This window comes from Myxocyprinus asiaticus, chromosome 19 (assembly GCF_019703515.2).
Source record: "Myxocyprinus asiaticus isolate MX2 ecotype Aquarium Trade chromosome 19, UBuf_Myxa_2, whole genome shotgun sequence".
Classification (NCBI taxonomy): domain Eukaryota; kingdom Metazoa; phylum Chordata; class Actinopteri; order Cypriniformes; family Catostomidae; genus Myxocyprinus; species Myxocyprinus asiaticus.
In genome coordinates this window covers 26,543,064-26,556,032 of record NC_059362.1, presented here as the reverse complement: position 1 = coordinate 26,556,032, position 12,969 = coordinate 26,543,064, and the positions used below count along the sequence as shown (strand labels likewise).

Genomic DNA, 12,969 nt, shown 5'->3' with positions numbered 1-12,969 from the left:
GACTTTCTACAGAGTGAGGGGGAGGTGTCTTGTACTTGATGATGCTTTTCAGGCCTTTCCACACAGATGCAGGATCGTTGGCTGAAAACCGTTTTTTTCAGCTTTTCAGAGTAGCTTCTTTTAGCCACACTGATTTCCTTAGTCATTGTGTTTCTGGACTGGTTGTACAATATTTTAACCCCACTTCTGTAAGCATCCTCTTTGGCATGATGAAGCTGTATGAGTTTTCCTGTAAACCATGGTTTATTGTTATAGAATGATAAAAATGTCCTAGTAGGGATGCATATATCCTCACAGAAACTGATAGATGATGTCACAGTATCTGTGAGCTCATCCAAGTCTGTGGCTGCAGCTTCAAAAACACTCCAATGAGTGCAGTCAAAGCAGGCTTGTAGTTCCAGCTCTGCTTCATTAGTCCATCTCTTTACAGTCCTTACTACAGGCTTAGCTGATTTTAGTTTCTGCTTGTAGGCAGGGGGAAGATGAACCAGACAGTGATCAGAGAGTCCTAAAGCTGCACATGGGACAGAGCGATATACATCCTTTACGTGGTGTAGCAGTGGTCCAGTATATTTCTGTCTCTGGTGGGGCATGTGATGTGTTGTTTGTATTTTGGCACTTCACGGGTGAGGTTAGCTTTATTAAAATCTCCCAGAATAATAATTAGTGAGTCCAGGTGTTGTTGCTCCATGTCTATAATGTGATCAGCCAGCTGTTGTAACGCTGCATTCAAGCATACTTGTGGCAGGATATAAACACACCAGAATGAACGAGGAAAACTCCCGCGGTGAGTAGAAAGGCTTACAGTTGATATATAGATATAGAGCGCTTCTAAATTAGGACAGCACATCTTCTCCAACGCTGTTACATCTGTATACCAACTTTCGTTGATGTAAAAGCATGTTCCACCGCCTCTCGTTTTCCCCGATGATTCCGCAATGCGATCCGCTCTGAACAATTGGAAGCCCAGCAGATGAAACGCGCTGTCCGGGATGACTTCATTCAGCCAGGTTTCCATGAAACACAGAGCAGCGGAGTTAGAAAAGTCCTTATTTGTTTGAGTGAGCAGAAGCAGTTTGTCCGTTTTGTTGGCAAGGGAGCAGACATTCGCCAGATTAATACTTGGCAGCGGAGTCCTAAAACTGCGTTGACGAAGCTTCACAAGCGCACCGGCTCGCTTCCCTCACGTGTGTTTTTTGGATCACTTGTAGAGCATTGCAGCGCCTCCAACTAAGATGTCTAATAAAACTTTCAAATAATCAAATACCGGCAAAAAATTGATCAGGTATGCTCTGCTGAATATTCAGCAGTTCATCCATGGTGAAACTGATCGGAAAAGAGTGATAAAAAACATTGACAAACAAACAAAAGTACAAAAATGCTATGAGCTCCGCACCAAAGCAGCCATTTGCGGTGCCATCTTGAATGTATGAAAATTATTAGGTGCTACTTGTTACAAATCTAAAAGGGAAATAGAAAAAGCAGACAGCAGTCACGCTCGGGTCTCGGGAGGTTAACAAATTTTCAGGTGTCATATTTTGCCATGCAGGAGGATGATCTGCACCACTAAAATGTTGAAATGTCTAATATCAACACAAACATATGGGGCACCACATTAAAACCTTTTAAATAGAAATTGTACAATAAGGTTTAATTGCAGGATTTTATTATATTGTTACAAATAACAGTACAGCTAACTTGTATTATAACTTACCCCATGTAATTTTCATGCTGGTCTAGGCTGGATTATGCTGGTTAATGCTGGTCTAGCCAGTGGACCAGCGTAGCTATGTTGTTCACCTACATTACTTGCAACTAAGGTTTTTCTGGTAATACTAGTTAACCAAGGAAGACTTGCTTTTGTAATTTGATAGTCAAAAAAGCCTTGTTGTAACACCAGCATCCCGTGTTGTGGACCAGCATTCAAAACATAATATAGATGCTGGTTATGCTGTTTTTTTTTTTTTTTTTTCTCAGAAGGGTGAAAGATTGTTTTGTTCTCTATCCAATTCAGATTGAACAATGCCTCACTCCTCATTGGACACTGTGCTTTGTACTCTGTGTTTACATTGTCGTTTCCAGATAAAATTATCATTACTGTCTTCCAACATCCGGTATTTTTTTTTTTTTCTAAGAAGATGAACATGACTCTAAGTATTGTGTGCTTTTTAGCAGCTATAAATGTCTCATTGTTTTCTTTCCAAGTATTCGCTCCAGGAATATGGCGCTTTGTTTATAAAATGAGGAACACTGGCAGTCGTCAAGTCTATTTACAACGGCCAGCGTGAATGTACAGTTAGTCACCGATAGATGGCAGTAGAGTACCGAATTTTCGACTGCCTGCATCTCCTAAGATATAAAGTGTCACACTACTAATGGCTTATTAGAATTAGTCAAATTGTTTTCGACATTCTTGTCATTAACAGATGTGTCCAAATAATTTTAAAAATCAAGAATAGAATATCCTTCGTCCAGTTTTATCTGTCGCCCTCCACGTGTCAAAATTAATTGTTGGGGAAATGCTGAAGCGAGATGTGATTCGTGTTACGTCAACCAGTTCAAATAAAGCTAGTTTTTTAGGGCATAGGCGAAAACAACTGCCCATCAAGATGTAACCTTGAAATTAATTTAGTCTTGTGTATACATTAATTGAAAACTGTATATCTGATTCAGGGTAGGCCTATATTCAAACCCGCTAAAAACAAAAACGGCAATGCTAAATTGTAAAGCGCTACTAAAGTAAATGTTTATTACAGTTTTTCACAATCGTTTTGGCTCAATTCTCGAATGAGAATTATTATAAAAATAAAAATAAAAATTCAAAACATTAAGGTCAAATCTCTGAACAGTTAGTTTTTTGTTCACACCAGATTTGAATTTCTTATTCAGATTTGAATTGCACGTGTTTTGGCACATGTGTGCAAAAGAATAAGTACAATTGTCTACAATTTGCACAATAACTAAATGCTCATGGCTTGCTGATCAAAACTGATGAGTTCATTCTCAGTGAAATTGACATACTCTTCACAACTTCTAAACATTATTTTATTGTGTGAGCCATCACATGCAAAATGATCCATTCAATTATCAAAATCTGTCAGACATACATGTATATTCCATAAATATCTATGACATGGAATGTTTTTTTTCATTGTTGCGTTTTATTTATTTATTTGTTTGTTTATTTTGCATGGATGTCATTTTGTGGCAATTTTCTGTTCACTGTATATGACTTTACATGTAAGAAATGTGTAAAAATGGACATGCAAATGTGAATTTTCTGTTCTGTTCAGCACATTGCTACAAAAATAAATGTACTGTATACATACAAATGTGCATATCTGTGTACTATAGTATTGTACGGTATCGACTTTTCCCAGTAAACTTTTACCTACTGTTGAAATCAGTATCTAAAAAGCTCAGTGTGATACACAATAGCATTCAGCTAGACAAAACTGACATTCTTGTATAGTACAGTAAGCAGTCAGTGTCACCAAAAATAGGAGAACAAAAATTTAATTTGTATATAACAAACATTTCCAGGGTTGACTGCCATGGTGAAAAAAACATCTAAATATTTTTACCAGTACGGCTCACACGATGACTTTTCTTTTTGGTGGCATTGGCCAATTTACTGACATAACTAGGTTTTGAAACATGATTTTAAATGTTTTGGGTGAGCTGCTACATTTTGCAGACATGCAATAGAGTTGTGATGTCCCATAAAACAGTTATGACAATTGCACTTTCAGTTTAGAGAATGTTAAAACTGTTTCAAAAAATGAGCCAAAGCGATTTAGAAAAACTGTAACAGGTAATACGCCGTAAATGGGATATGTAAAATATGCTATTTTGAATGATCATTGTACACAATTTCCTAATTTCATTTTTTGCTTAGCCTATATTTCCAATTGTAGTGTAGTAGTGTAGTGTTTTATACCTCATTACTAACTACGCTTTGCTTTATTTCATTTCAGCTTTTCTGTAAATTTACCTACATATCAAACTTATACAACTTCACAGTATTGTAAATCCTGTCCCGGAAAAAGATGATTGATAGATAGATAGATAGATAGATAGATAGATAGATAGATAGATAGATTTTTATTAGGCTGTTGTTGTTGTTGTTGTATTGCTTTAGTCGCCAATAAGTGCGCAGGAGTTGTAGCAGAAGGTCTATCAGTCATTCAGGCAAATGAACACACTGCTTTCCTTGAAATGTTTTATTATTAACTTCGAAATCACATTGCAATTAACAGGTTAAGTGAAATATGGTCACGTGCTTAATTCAAACTGAAAAATAGCTAGTCCAACAGTTTTAAGAACAGACAGTCATTCGCGTATTGATTCATATACGCTCCATGCTCTGTTGAATACTCATGTTGTCACTTTTTTTTCGCTAATTTTGGAAAATACTTCTGCAAGCATTTTGTGCGTACATTAATATTTTCATAATTCTCTTTGCCTCACAGTTATCCAAGTGCTTATCTTTTGTGCAGCTTGCTCCACAACATACTGCCTACATCACGCAAGGTTTGACATCTTGGTGCATGCTTTGATGGTGGTGATGATGGTGATGGTGGTGATGATAATATCCACCAGCTGACGGATGGAAGGACGAAATCCCGTTCAAATTCAACACGAAGTCCTTCCGTTCTCCGACGGTGGAAGAATGTGTCGGATAGCGTGATATACCCACTGGGGATAGATATAGTGAGAATAAATAATCACATACTGGCCATAACTAAAATCTAAAATGATGTAGAATTTATATTTAATTATATCAGCACAACGTGAATACAAGAGCAACAAAAAAATATTAACAATATTAACACCAGTGAAATCCCACCAACTGTTGAAGTAATCGTTTGAATTTACTAAATTACCACTTCCAAAATTGTTAAATAAATTACTACTTACCAAGAATCTTATAACATATTTAGGTGTTCATGGAAACATACATTTCATACATTTACATAAAATATCATGATCTTTGAATTCCAGATAATAATAATAATATAAACATCAGTTATATTATATTATATTATATTATTGCTATTGCGCACATACTTAATGGTAAAAGAAACAAACGTAACAATGTGGTTGGACGTATACGTAGCTACTGTAAATTACAAGACTACTCAAAGCACCATTGACACACTGGCGGAAACCTTTGGAGAACCTCTAGGCACCCTTTCAAAAAGTTTTCCGAGGAAGAATCCTAAAGACTGTCAACAGTTCCTATTATCCCATTCTAAAGGAAAAGCTTTGAGGCACTTTAAATATAGGCCTATCAAGGTTCCTTGAATACACAATAGGATGTCTGAGGAACCCTGAAAAGGATATCTTGAGGTTCTCCAGAGGGTTCCGCGTGGCAGTGTGAGGAACACCAAATGGCACCTTCAAGTAATCTTTTAATTTTTACACTATATATTTTACCTAACAATTCTTCAACGGCGCGAGGTATCAAAGCTTTTGAGCCATTCTGCACAGATCATAAGATTAACTAAACTGCTATCAAATAAAAACATTCTATGTAATGTTACTAAAGTAAATTTCAGTGTATAAGTTAACCTACTAAGTTGACATTTTGACTTTTTGAGATGACTTATCGTTCAATCCACTACAAAAAAAGGCATTGTTGATATAAAATGTGCGTAATTTTGGCCCCAATTGTTTAGACCAGAATTTGAATAACGCATATGACATCAAACATTATTTTCCAGATGTTTACTGTCGTTACCTGAAATATCAGTGTTGTCTCTCGCGCTTTGCTGTATGTAACCCTGCTCCAGAGAGTATGTGAAAATGCCGGGGTGCTGCCCTGTGGACGCTGAATTGCTCGAGTTGGTAGTCGACTGTTTGAGGTATGGAGAGCCCGAAGAAGCCCAGACTGCCGTGCCTTCTGAATACGGCGAGTGGCCCTCAAGCGCGCTCGCAATTGACGGGATTGGACTGGTGTTGCTCTCCGCGCCATAGTCTCCGTTTCCCGGCACTGGACAGCTGGCCATGTAGCCATGTCTGGAGCTGGGGGACATATGACTGTGGTGGCCGCTGCTTATTGACTCATAACCATTACTAGAGAGGTCCAGGTTATAGCCACTGCCATGGCACGCAATAGCTCCGTTGGGAGGTTGGTAGTCAAAGCTTTGAGGAAAAATGGCGGAGCCGAACCCTAGGCCGTTCATCATTCGGTACATCGGTTTCATAGCCTGACATTTTCTCCGAAATCCTCGCGGTCTTCGACGAAATGAGCCTTCTTCGAACATAAACTCACTGGTGGGGTCTATGGTCCAGTAATGTCCCTTCCCTGGCCGCCCAAGACCCTTTGGTAGTTTAATAAAGCACTCGTTCAGAGACAAATTGTGCCGAACAGAGTTTTTCCAGCCCTGATAAGAGCCTCGGAAAAATGGGAATCGCGTTTGTAAGAATTGGTATATCTCACTGAGTGTAAGACGCTTGGTTGGTGCACTCTGAATTGCCATCACAATGAGAGCAATGTAAGAGTAGGGCGGTTTCTCTGGGCGTCGCAACCCTGAGGCGGTCTTTTTGCTCTTGGACACCGCACCATGGTCCTCCAAGCTACCTGTCGAGTTCATCAGTCCGGGATGTAGCGCGATTGCCGCGGGACTGGTCCTCATGGGGGGCGTCGACCCCAGTGCTGTGTAGGAGCTCTCAGTCGTCATCTGACATACGAATGCAAGTCAGCTGTGCAATGACGTTGACAGAAAACCCCCCGAAAAGAAGTAAAACCTAAAAAGAGATATTCAACAACCAGTAACGATGAGAACCAGGAAAAGAAAACTAAAAACAAACGCCACTCTCAACTTAATACATGTTATACGAATCTATGCTAATTTAGTAAAGCGTCATAAGAAAGTCAAAGTGGCTTAGACGTTGCAGTGAAAATCCGTCTACTTGTGAGATAAAAATAAATCCAAGTGATGCGTTTTTGTTCCCAATAAAGTCACGCGTTTTCGTGGTCAATATCTACTTTTTTGCTATTGTTCTTTCCAGCCACTCCGCGCTTATCCGCCGCAATCCCTTTTTGAGAAAGAAACGGAAAGACGGAAAGTTCGTGCAGCCCCTCAACTAAACAAAACTCGACAGCCAATCACTCAATAACTCTCTCTGGCTTTCTCTCTTGGATTCGCTCCTCCTTCCCCGCCTCAGACCACTGCAAACTCCACTCTCTTTCCAGAGCCCTCTTGCACACTGTCCCCCAAATCAACCATCAATGTGTCCAACCACAAACATCTCTCTTTCGCTCTCCCTGCCTGTCTCTCATCATCATCTTCTTTCTGGCTCAGGCCTACTCATCTTTCTGGCTAATTTATTAAATATGTTTTGGTCTTTTTGCCTGAGTCATTCGCCACGTGAACAAAGAAAGAATTTTCACTGCTGTTGTTGTTGCGGGATAGACCGAAGTCAGTGTTGCACGCTTTATTATAAAGTAGGCTATCCACTGAAAACTTTATTAAGTTGACTCCACTCATTTGATTGAGTAAACTCGTGCCCTCAGTTGAATTGAGTAATGGCGTCTCCAAAAATTGTAATTAAGTTCAAGTAACTTGTTGTTCATAATGAACTTAACAGATTTGCTATTAGATTTGCTATTAAAATATTGTTGTTTCTACTGTTATTAATAATAACATACAATCATTTTAAATGAATTGATTCAATTTAGATCAAACAATAGCACAGCTATAAAAAGATCATAGCTGATTTTAGGTCAGTCATTAAATAAACTTAATTCTCCAAAGAAATGCATAGGAGCACTTTAACGGCTCACACGCAAAAAGAATTAGTCAACAAGGTCCAACTTGACCAAATGGGACACTGATCACCCTATGGTGACATCACGCGAAACAACATAAATAATACTACAAAAGAGCTAAAACCTCTAGAAATTCTTAATTACAACTTAAATGCCCACTAACTTCCCTTTGACCAAGAAAACATAATTAAATAATTCAAGCGCAAAGCATTATGGGTATTCCCCATAGCCTCAATTTTGTTATTAACCCTTAAAATCTTAAGTCTATGGATTTTTTAAAGATAAATATATTCAATGAACTTAAATTAAGTTATGAGCCCAAAACTTGACATTTTAAGTAATATGTTGGTAATACTTAATTAAGACAACTTGATATTTCCAGTAATTACAACTTTAGGGTTTACGGTGCAATAGAGTCAAGGAAAAAAAAAAAAAAAAAAAAAAAAAAAAAATATATATATATATATATATATATATATATATATATATATATATATATATATATATATATAGATAGATAGATAGATAGATAGATAGATAGATAGATAGATAATCAGCCATCGAGTTGAAATTGGATGGATTCCTCTCATCACCTTGGAGGGTTGTCAATCCGAACAAAACAATTGAATGAGCGTGAGAGAGCTCTAAATAAGCTTACCTGGACAGAAAACAAAAATCATACGACCAAATGAGGGAGACAGTGGTCCGTGAGAGACGTGTTCAAGCAGGCGAAAGACATTGAACTGCAACAAGGGAAATGGTTAGACAGAGAGAAATGGCTTTGGCTTGAGTGGAAGCAGGCTGCCCCCTGTGAAACTGGTTTGGATACCACACACAGCGCGCTAGTGTCAGCTTACTGACCCGGGGCTACAGCACATCCCTCGAGTCAAGCGTTCATTAACAAAAGAAAAGACCAATTAGCCATTTGGAAGTCGACAGCTTTCGCCAGCAAAGAAGGGTCACTGCAGAGTTTTCATAGCCCAGTATCAATGTTAATTTGTTCATTTTTACAATCCTGAACACATGATATAGGCCTACATAATTTCCTTTCTTACGTATTAACAGAGCAACACAATTTTAAAACGTCAATAATAATAATTATAATAGCCTAAATAATAATAATAATAATATGGAAATGTAATTGTTTAATCGTGTTTAGATTTAACGATGACGCCATTCCTGCTGAACGAGTTTATTGAGTTATTCCATATATTAGAAAAAAGACAACATGGACTTATATTTGCTGACATGGTGTACTGAAAACGTGCTCTGTCAGTTAAAAAATACTGTTTTTGATGGCGACTAAAAACTATCATGGTTTAAAATCATAAATGCTTTGCGTAGTAATATTTAACTGACACTCGCCTCTGTTGTTTTCGATCAGACATTTTTATTTGCCTACATATATATTTTAAATCTCACAAAATTTTCAAATGATTACTTAATGTATTTATTATAATACACGCAACATTTTAAGATTTACGCATTTCAATCTCATAAAAATTCCATAAAATCAGTCTTTAACAAAACAAAATTAAAATAAATAAATATTTTCAGCTTAATTCATTTATTTTTGTTTAAAAAAAATACACAATTCAATTTGATGGAATTTTGTTATGAAATTGAAATGCGTAAATCTTAAAAATATGCTAAAACATTTTTATTTTATTTTTTAGTGTACAGGCAATTATTTATATGATTATAACACAAATATGCCAATAGAGACGACACAAACACAGCATTTTGGCTCCTGGTGGTCTTTCTGACTCCAATGGCACTGGGAATATCTTATCTTTTCCCCTCCCTTTTTAATCACCCAGCTCTTTTAAGTGTTCTTTTGAACAATGCGAATCAACAATCCCCCAATTTTAGCTTACCGTGAGGATGTGGATAAAAACATGTTCCCGCGCTACATAAGCAGTATTTCGCCGGGTTTCCCCCGCCCGCTGAGAGCCTGACCCCCGCCGAGTCCCGGATACCCGCGGCTGCTCTAGAGGAAACCGAGCTCTGAACGAGACTTTGAACACAAGCGATCGCTGTGACAATTCATGGACTGAAATGAAAACAGGCCAGTGACTGTATGTGCGCAAGAGAGCATCGTGCTCTTATACGCACACTCACTGGTCTATTTTCATGAGCCACTGTAAACAAGATTTATGACTTATTCATTGTCAAGCATATATAGGAATCAAAGGACCTAAACCTACGATAAGGAGATGCCTTGTGCTTCTTGGGCAAAAATATAAAGGATCCCATTTAAAGTGTTTACACCAGCCAAGATATAGCCTACTGAATTAAAATATTCTCAAATGGTGTAAAGTGTACTCTAAAGCAACAGAGAAAGGGGTCATTAACTAATAATTAGGCTAATTAGTATTTAGTATAGGACAGCGAAATTAATGCATTTTTATCGAATGATACTGTTTACATAATGATTCACTTATCTATCCATGAACAGTTATGCATATGAACTACTTTGTTTTTGCTTCGTTCCTACAATGATAAAGATGTTCCGTCAAAAAACAGTAAAGAACTGGCAGCAGGGTTGCCAGCAAGTTACTGTAAAATTAACGGTGTCTTGCTGTTGCTGAAATTAATAACTAAATACTGTTTTTACAGCTACAATATACAACTGTAATTTAGCAGCATATAGCAGTCAAATTACATACTATCTACTGTTGTTGAAATTAACAGCTATGTTCCCAGCATGCACTGCGGCATGAAGAAATGACTTAGATTTTTGACTATTTACTGGTTTATTTTGGGGTTGTTTTTGTTGTAGTCTAAGTTGCTTGTATTTTAATGTTCAGCTTTTACTTTTTTTACATAAAAGTATGTTTGTTAATTGTCACCACTGTTATGGTTTGTATGCCGAGAGCTGATTTCTGTGTATGTCTTGATAACAACTGGAGTTATGCTGTAAATTCATCAAAAACATCAAACACTCAATTTGCTGAAACATTCTTTACTGTTTTTGCTTTTATGTTTTTATGTGTAATGCATCACTATTGACACATATAGTGCCATTTGCAAGGTAGGATCAGAAATTCAGTCTGGTCTTAGGTTTTGTCTTCCAAATTGACTGGCTGGAAGAACATAATATAATAATAAAGAAGGTCCAAGGTGCCAGCTCAAGAGAACACTAACAAATAAAATACACGTTTCAAAATGTTACTAGCTTTCACCAAGATGATATCATGATTTTAATGTTCATTTTCCCCTAATGCCTTGCATAGAACAGCTATTTACCGTAAAACTAGTCACTTCACAGTGAGCCTGCTCTTGATTTCCCAGAATGCAACATTTTAACAGCAAACTACTGTATTTAAGAATCACAGTAGATTGTTGTAGGAATTTGGCCGTAAATTTACAGCTATTTTTTTACAGTGTAATTAAGAATGCTTGTGTTTAATACAGGCTTTAATACGGTCTTGATGCAGGAATTTGGTTTGGAAACTGGACTGAGCAACACCAGATCAAATATAAGCTATGTTCTGCTTGGGGACAAAGATGCGATGAGATACAGTTTGTTGTGTTTAGTATATTTTTATGTGTAATTATTTTTGATGCCCGTATTACCCTGATTTTTAATAGATAAGCCCATTTTAGGAATTAGTATATAAAATGGTTACCAGATAAGCCGGTGTTTATACGAATGAGACATGCCTTTGCAGCCGAGTTATCCATGATGGATTTGAGTTCTCAGCTAGTGGTTTTTAAACAGGTGTGTCATTCTGCGAATTCACCTGCAGGTTGCAGCATCGCACTTAAATGGAAAATAAACACAAGCATTAAAATAAATAAATAAATAAATAAATAAGACACCAATCATTTTTCTCGGGTTATTTTTCCATACAAAAATAACTTAAAATTGTGTGTTTTTATAAACTTAAATGTACAGTAATAAAGTAGACTTAGTCCGGCTTATAGCCAACTCGAGCGCCTCAGTTTTTCAACATTTATATTAATGACATGCACTAATTGTCTGGCCGCTTTGTAGTTAGTTAATTAATTTATTCATTAATTCATTGTTTGAGTAGCCTAAGTCCAAAAGATATGAGGTGAAAAAAGACAAACCATTGCAGATTTGGACCCAGTTGCAACAAACCATTTAAGAAAGATCTTGGTTTATAGGCCTGTTTCCTGCCGCTGTGAAATTTACTGTGCTGTCAGCCAAACTGAATAACGTGACGGAGCACTTAAATTGTATAGGATACGATGGTCCTGTTTCAGTACCGCGGACAGCGCAAATATTTGATGTTTAAGGCAAACAAAATAAAGAAAAGACGAAAGATGAAAAATACTCTAAATAATGCTGACGTTAAAGACATAACACTGAAATTCAAGCTTTATTGAATGAAAAAACAAAACAAAAGTGTAGGCCTACATTGCCAAATACACTGTAGCCTAAAATGTAATAAAACTTGTGCAAATTAAAACTTACATTTAATAAATCATCTAGAACAAAATGTAATAATATTATTATTAATTGTAAATAAAATCGTTAAAAATGTAATATATATATATATATATATATATATATATATATATATATATATATATATATATATATATATATATACACACACACACACACACACACACACACACACACACTACCGGTCAAAAGTTTTGAAACACTCATTCTTTATTATAATTTTTTTATTTATTTATTTTTTTTTTTTTTTCACATTTTAGAATAATAGTAAAGTCATCAAAACTATGGAATAACATAAATGGAACAATGGGAATTATGTTGTGACTAAACAAAATCCAAAATAAATCAAAACTGTGTTATATTTTAGCATCTTCAAAGTGGCCACACTTTGCCTAGAATTTGCAGACATGTACTCTTGACATTTTCTCAACCAACTTCTTGAGGTATCACCATGGGATGCTTTTTAAACAGTATTGAAGGAGTTCCCATCTATGTTGGGCACTTATTGGCTTTATTATTTGGTCCAAGTCATCAATTTCAAAAAAAAAATTTTTTATAATGAAATAAATTAATATGGTGGCACAATTATATTTTTGTCTACAAAACATTTAAGCATACGCCTTCAGATCAAAAGATTTTTAAGATCATGAGAAACATTTCAGTCAAGTGTTTCAAACTTTTGACCGGTTGTATATATATATATATATATATATATATATATATATATATATATATATATATATATATATATATA

At 36.2% G+C, this 12,969-nt stretch overlaps 1 protein-coding gene across 4 annotated transcripts; it reads right to left on the bottom strand.

Moving 5' to 3' along the window:
• Positions 1–4,214: 4,214 nt before the first annotated feature.
• On the bottom strand, positions 4,215–9,792 carry LOC127410343 (forkhead box protein F2-like). 4 transcript variants are annotated; one of them, XM_051645552.1, is made up of 3 exons: positions 9,655–9,792; positions 5,744–6,753; positions 4,215–4,698 (listed from the first exon to the last, which is right to left on the bottom strand). In XM_051645552.1, exons 2-3 carry the CDS (start codon positions 6,684–6,686, stop codon positions 4,520–4,522), a joined length of 1,122 nt encoding a protein of 373 aa, XP_051501512.1. In that variant the 5' UTR covers positions 6,687–6,753; positions 9,655–9,792; the 3' UTR covers positions 4,215–4,519. The 4 variants fall into 4 exon arrangements, with proteins under 4 accessions (XP_051501512.1, XP_051501511.1, XP_051501513.1 ...); XM_051645551.1 differs by lacking the exon at positions 9,655–9,792 and adding an exon at positions 8,436–8,839; XM_051645553.1 differs by lacking the exon at positions 9,655–9,792 and adding an exon at positions 6,995–8,063.
• Between the last annotated feature and the right edge of the window lie 3,177 nt (positions 9,793–12,969).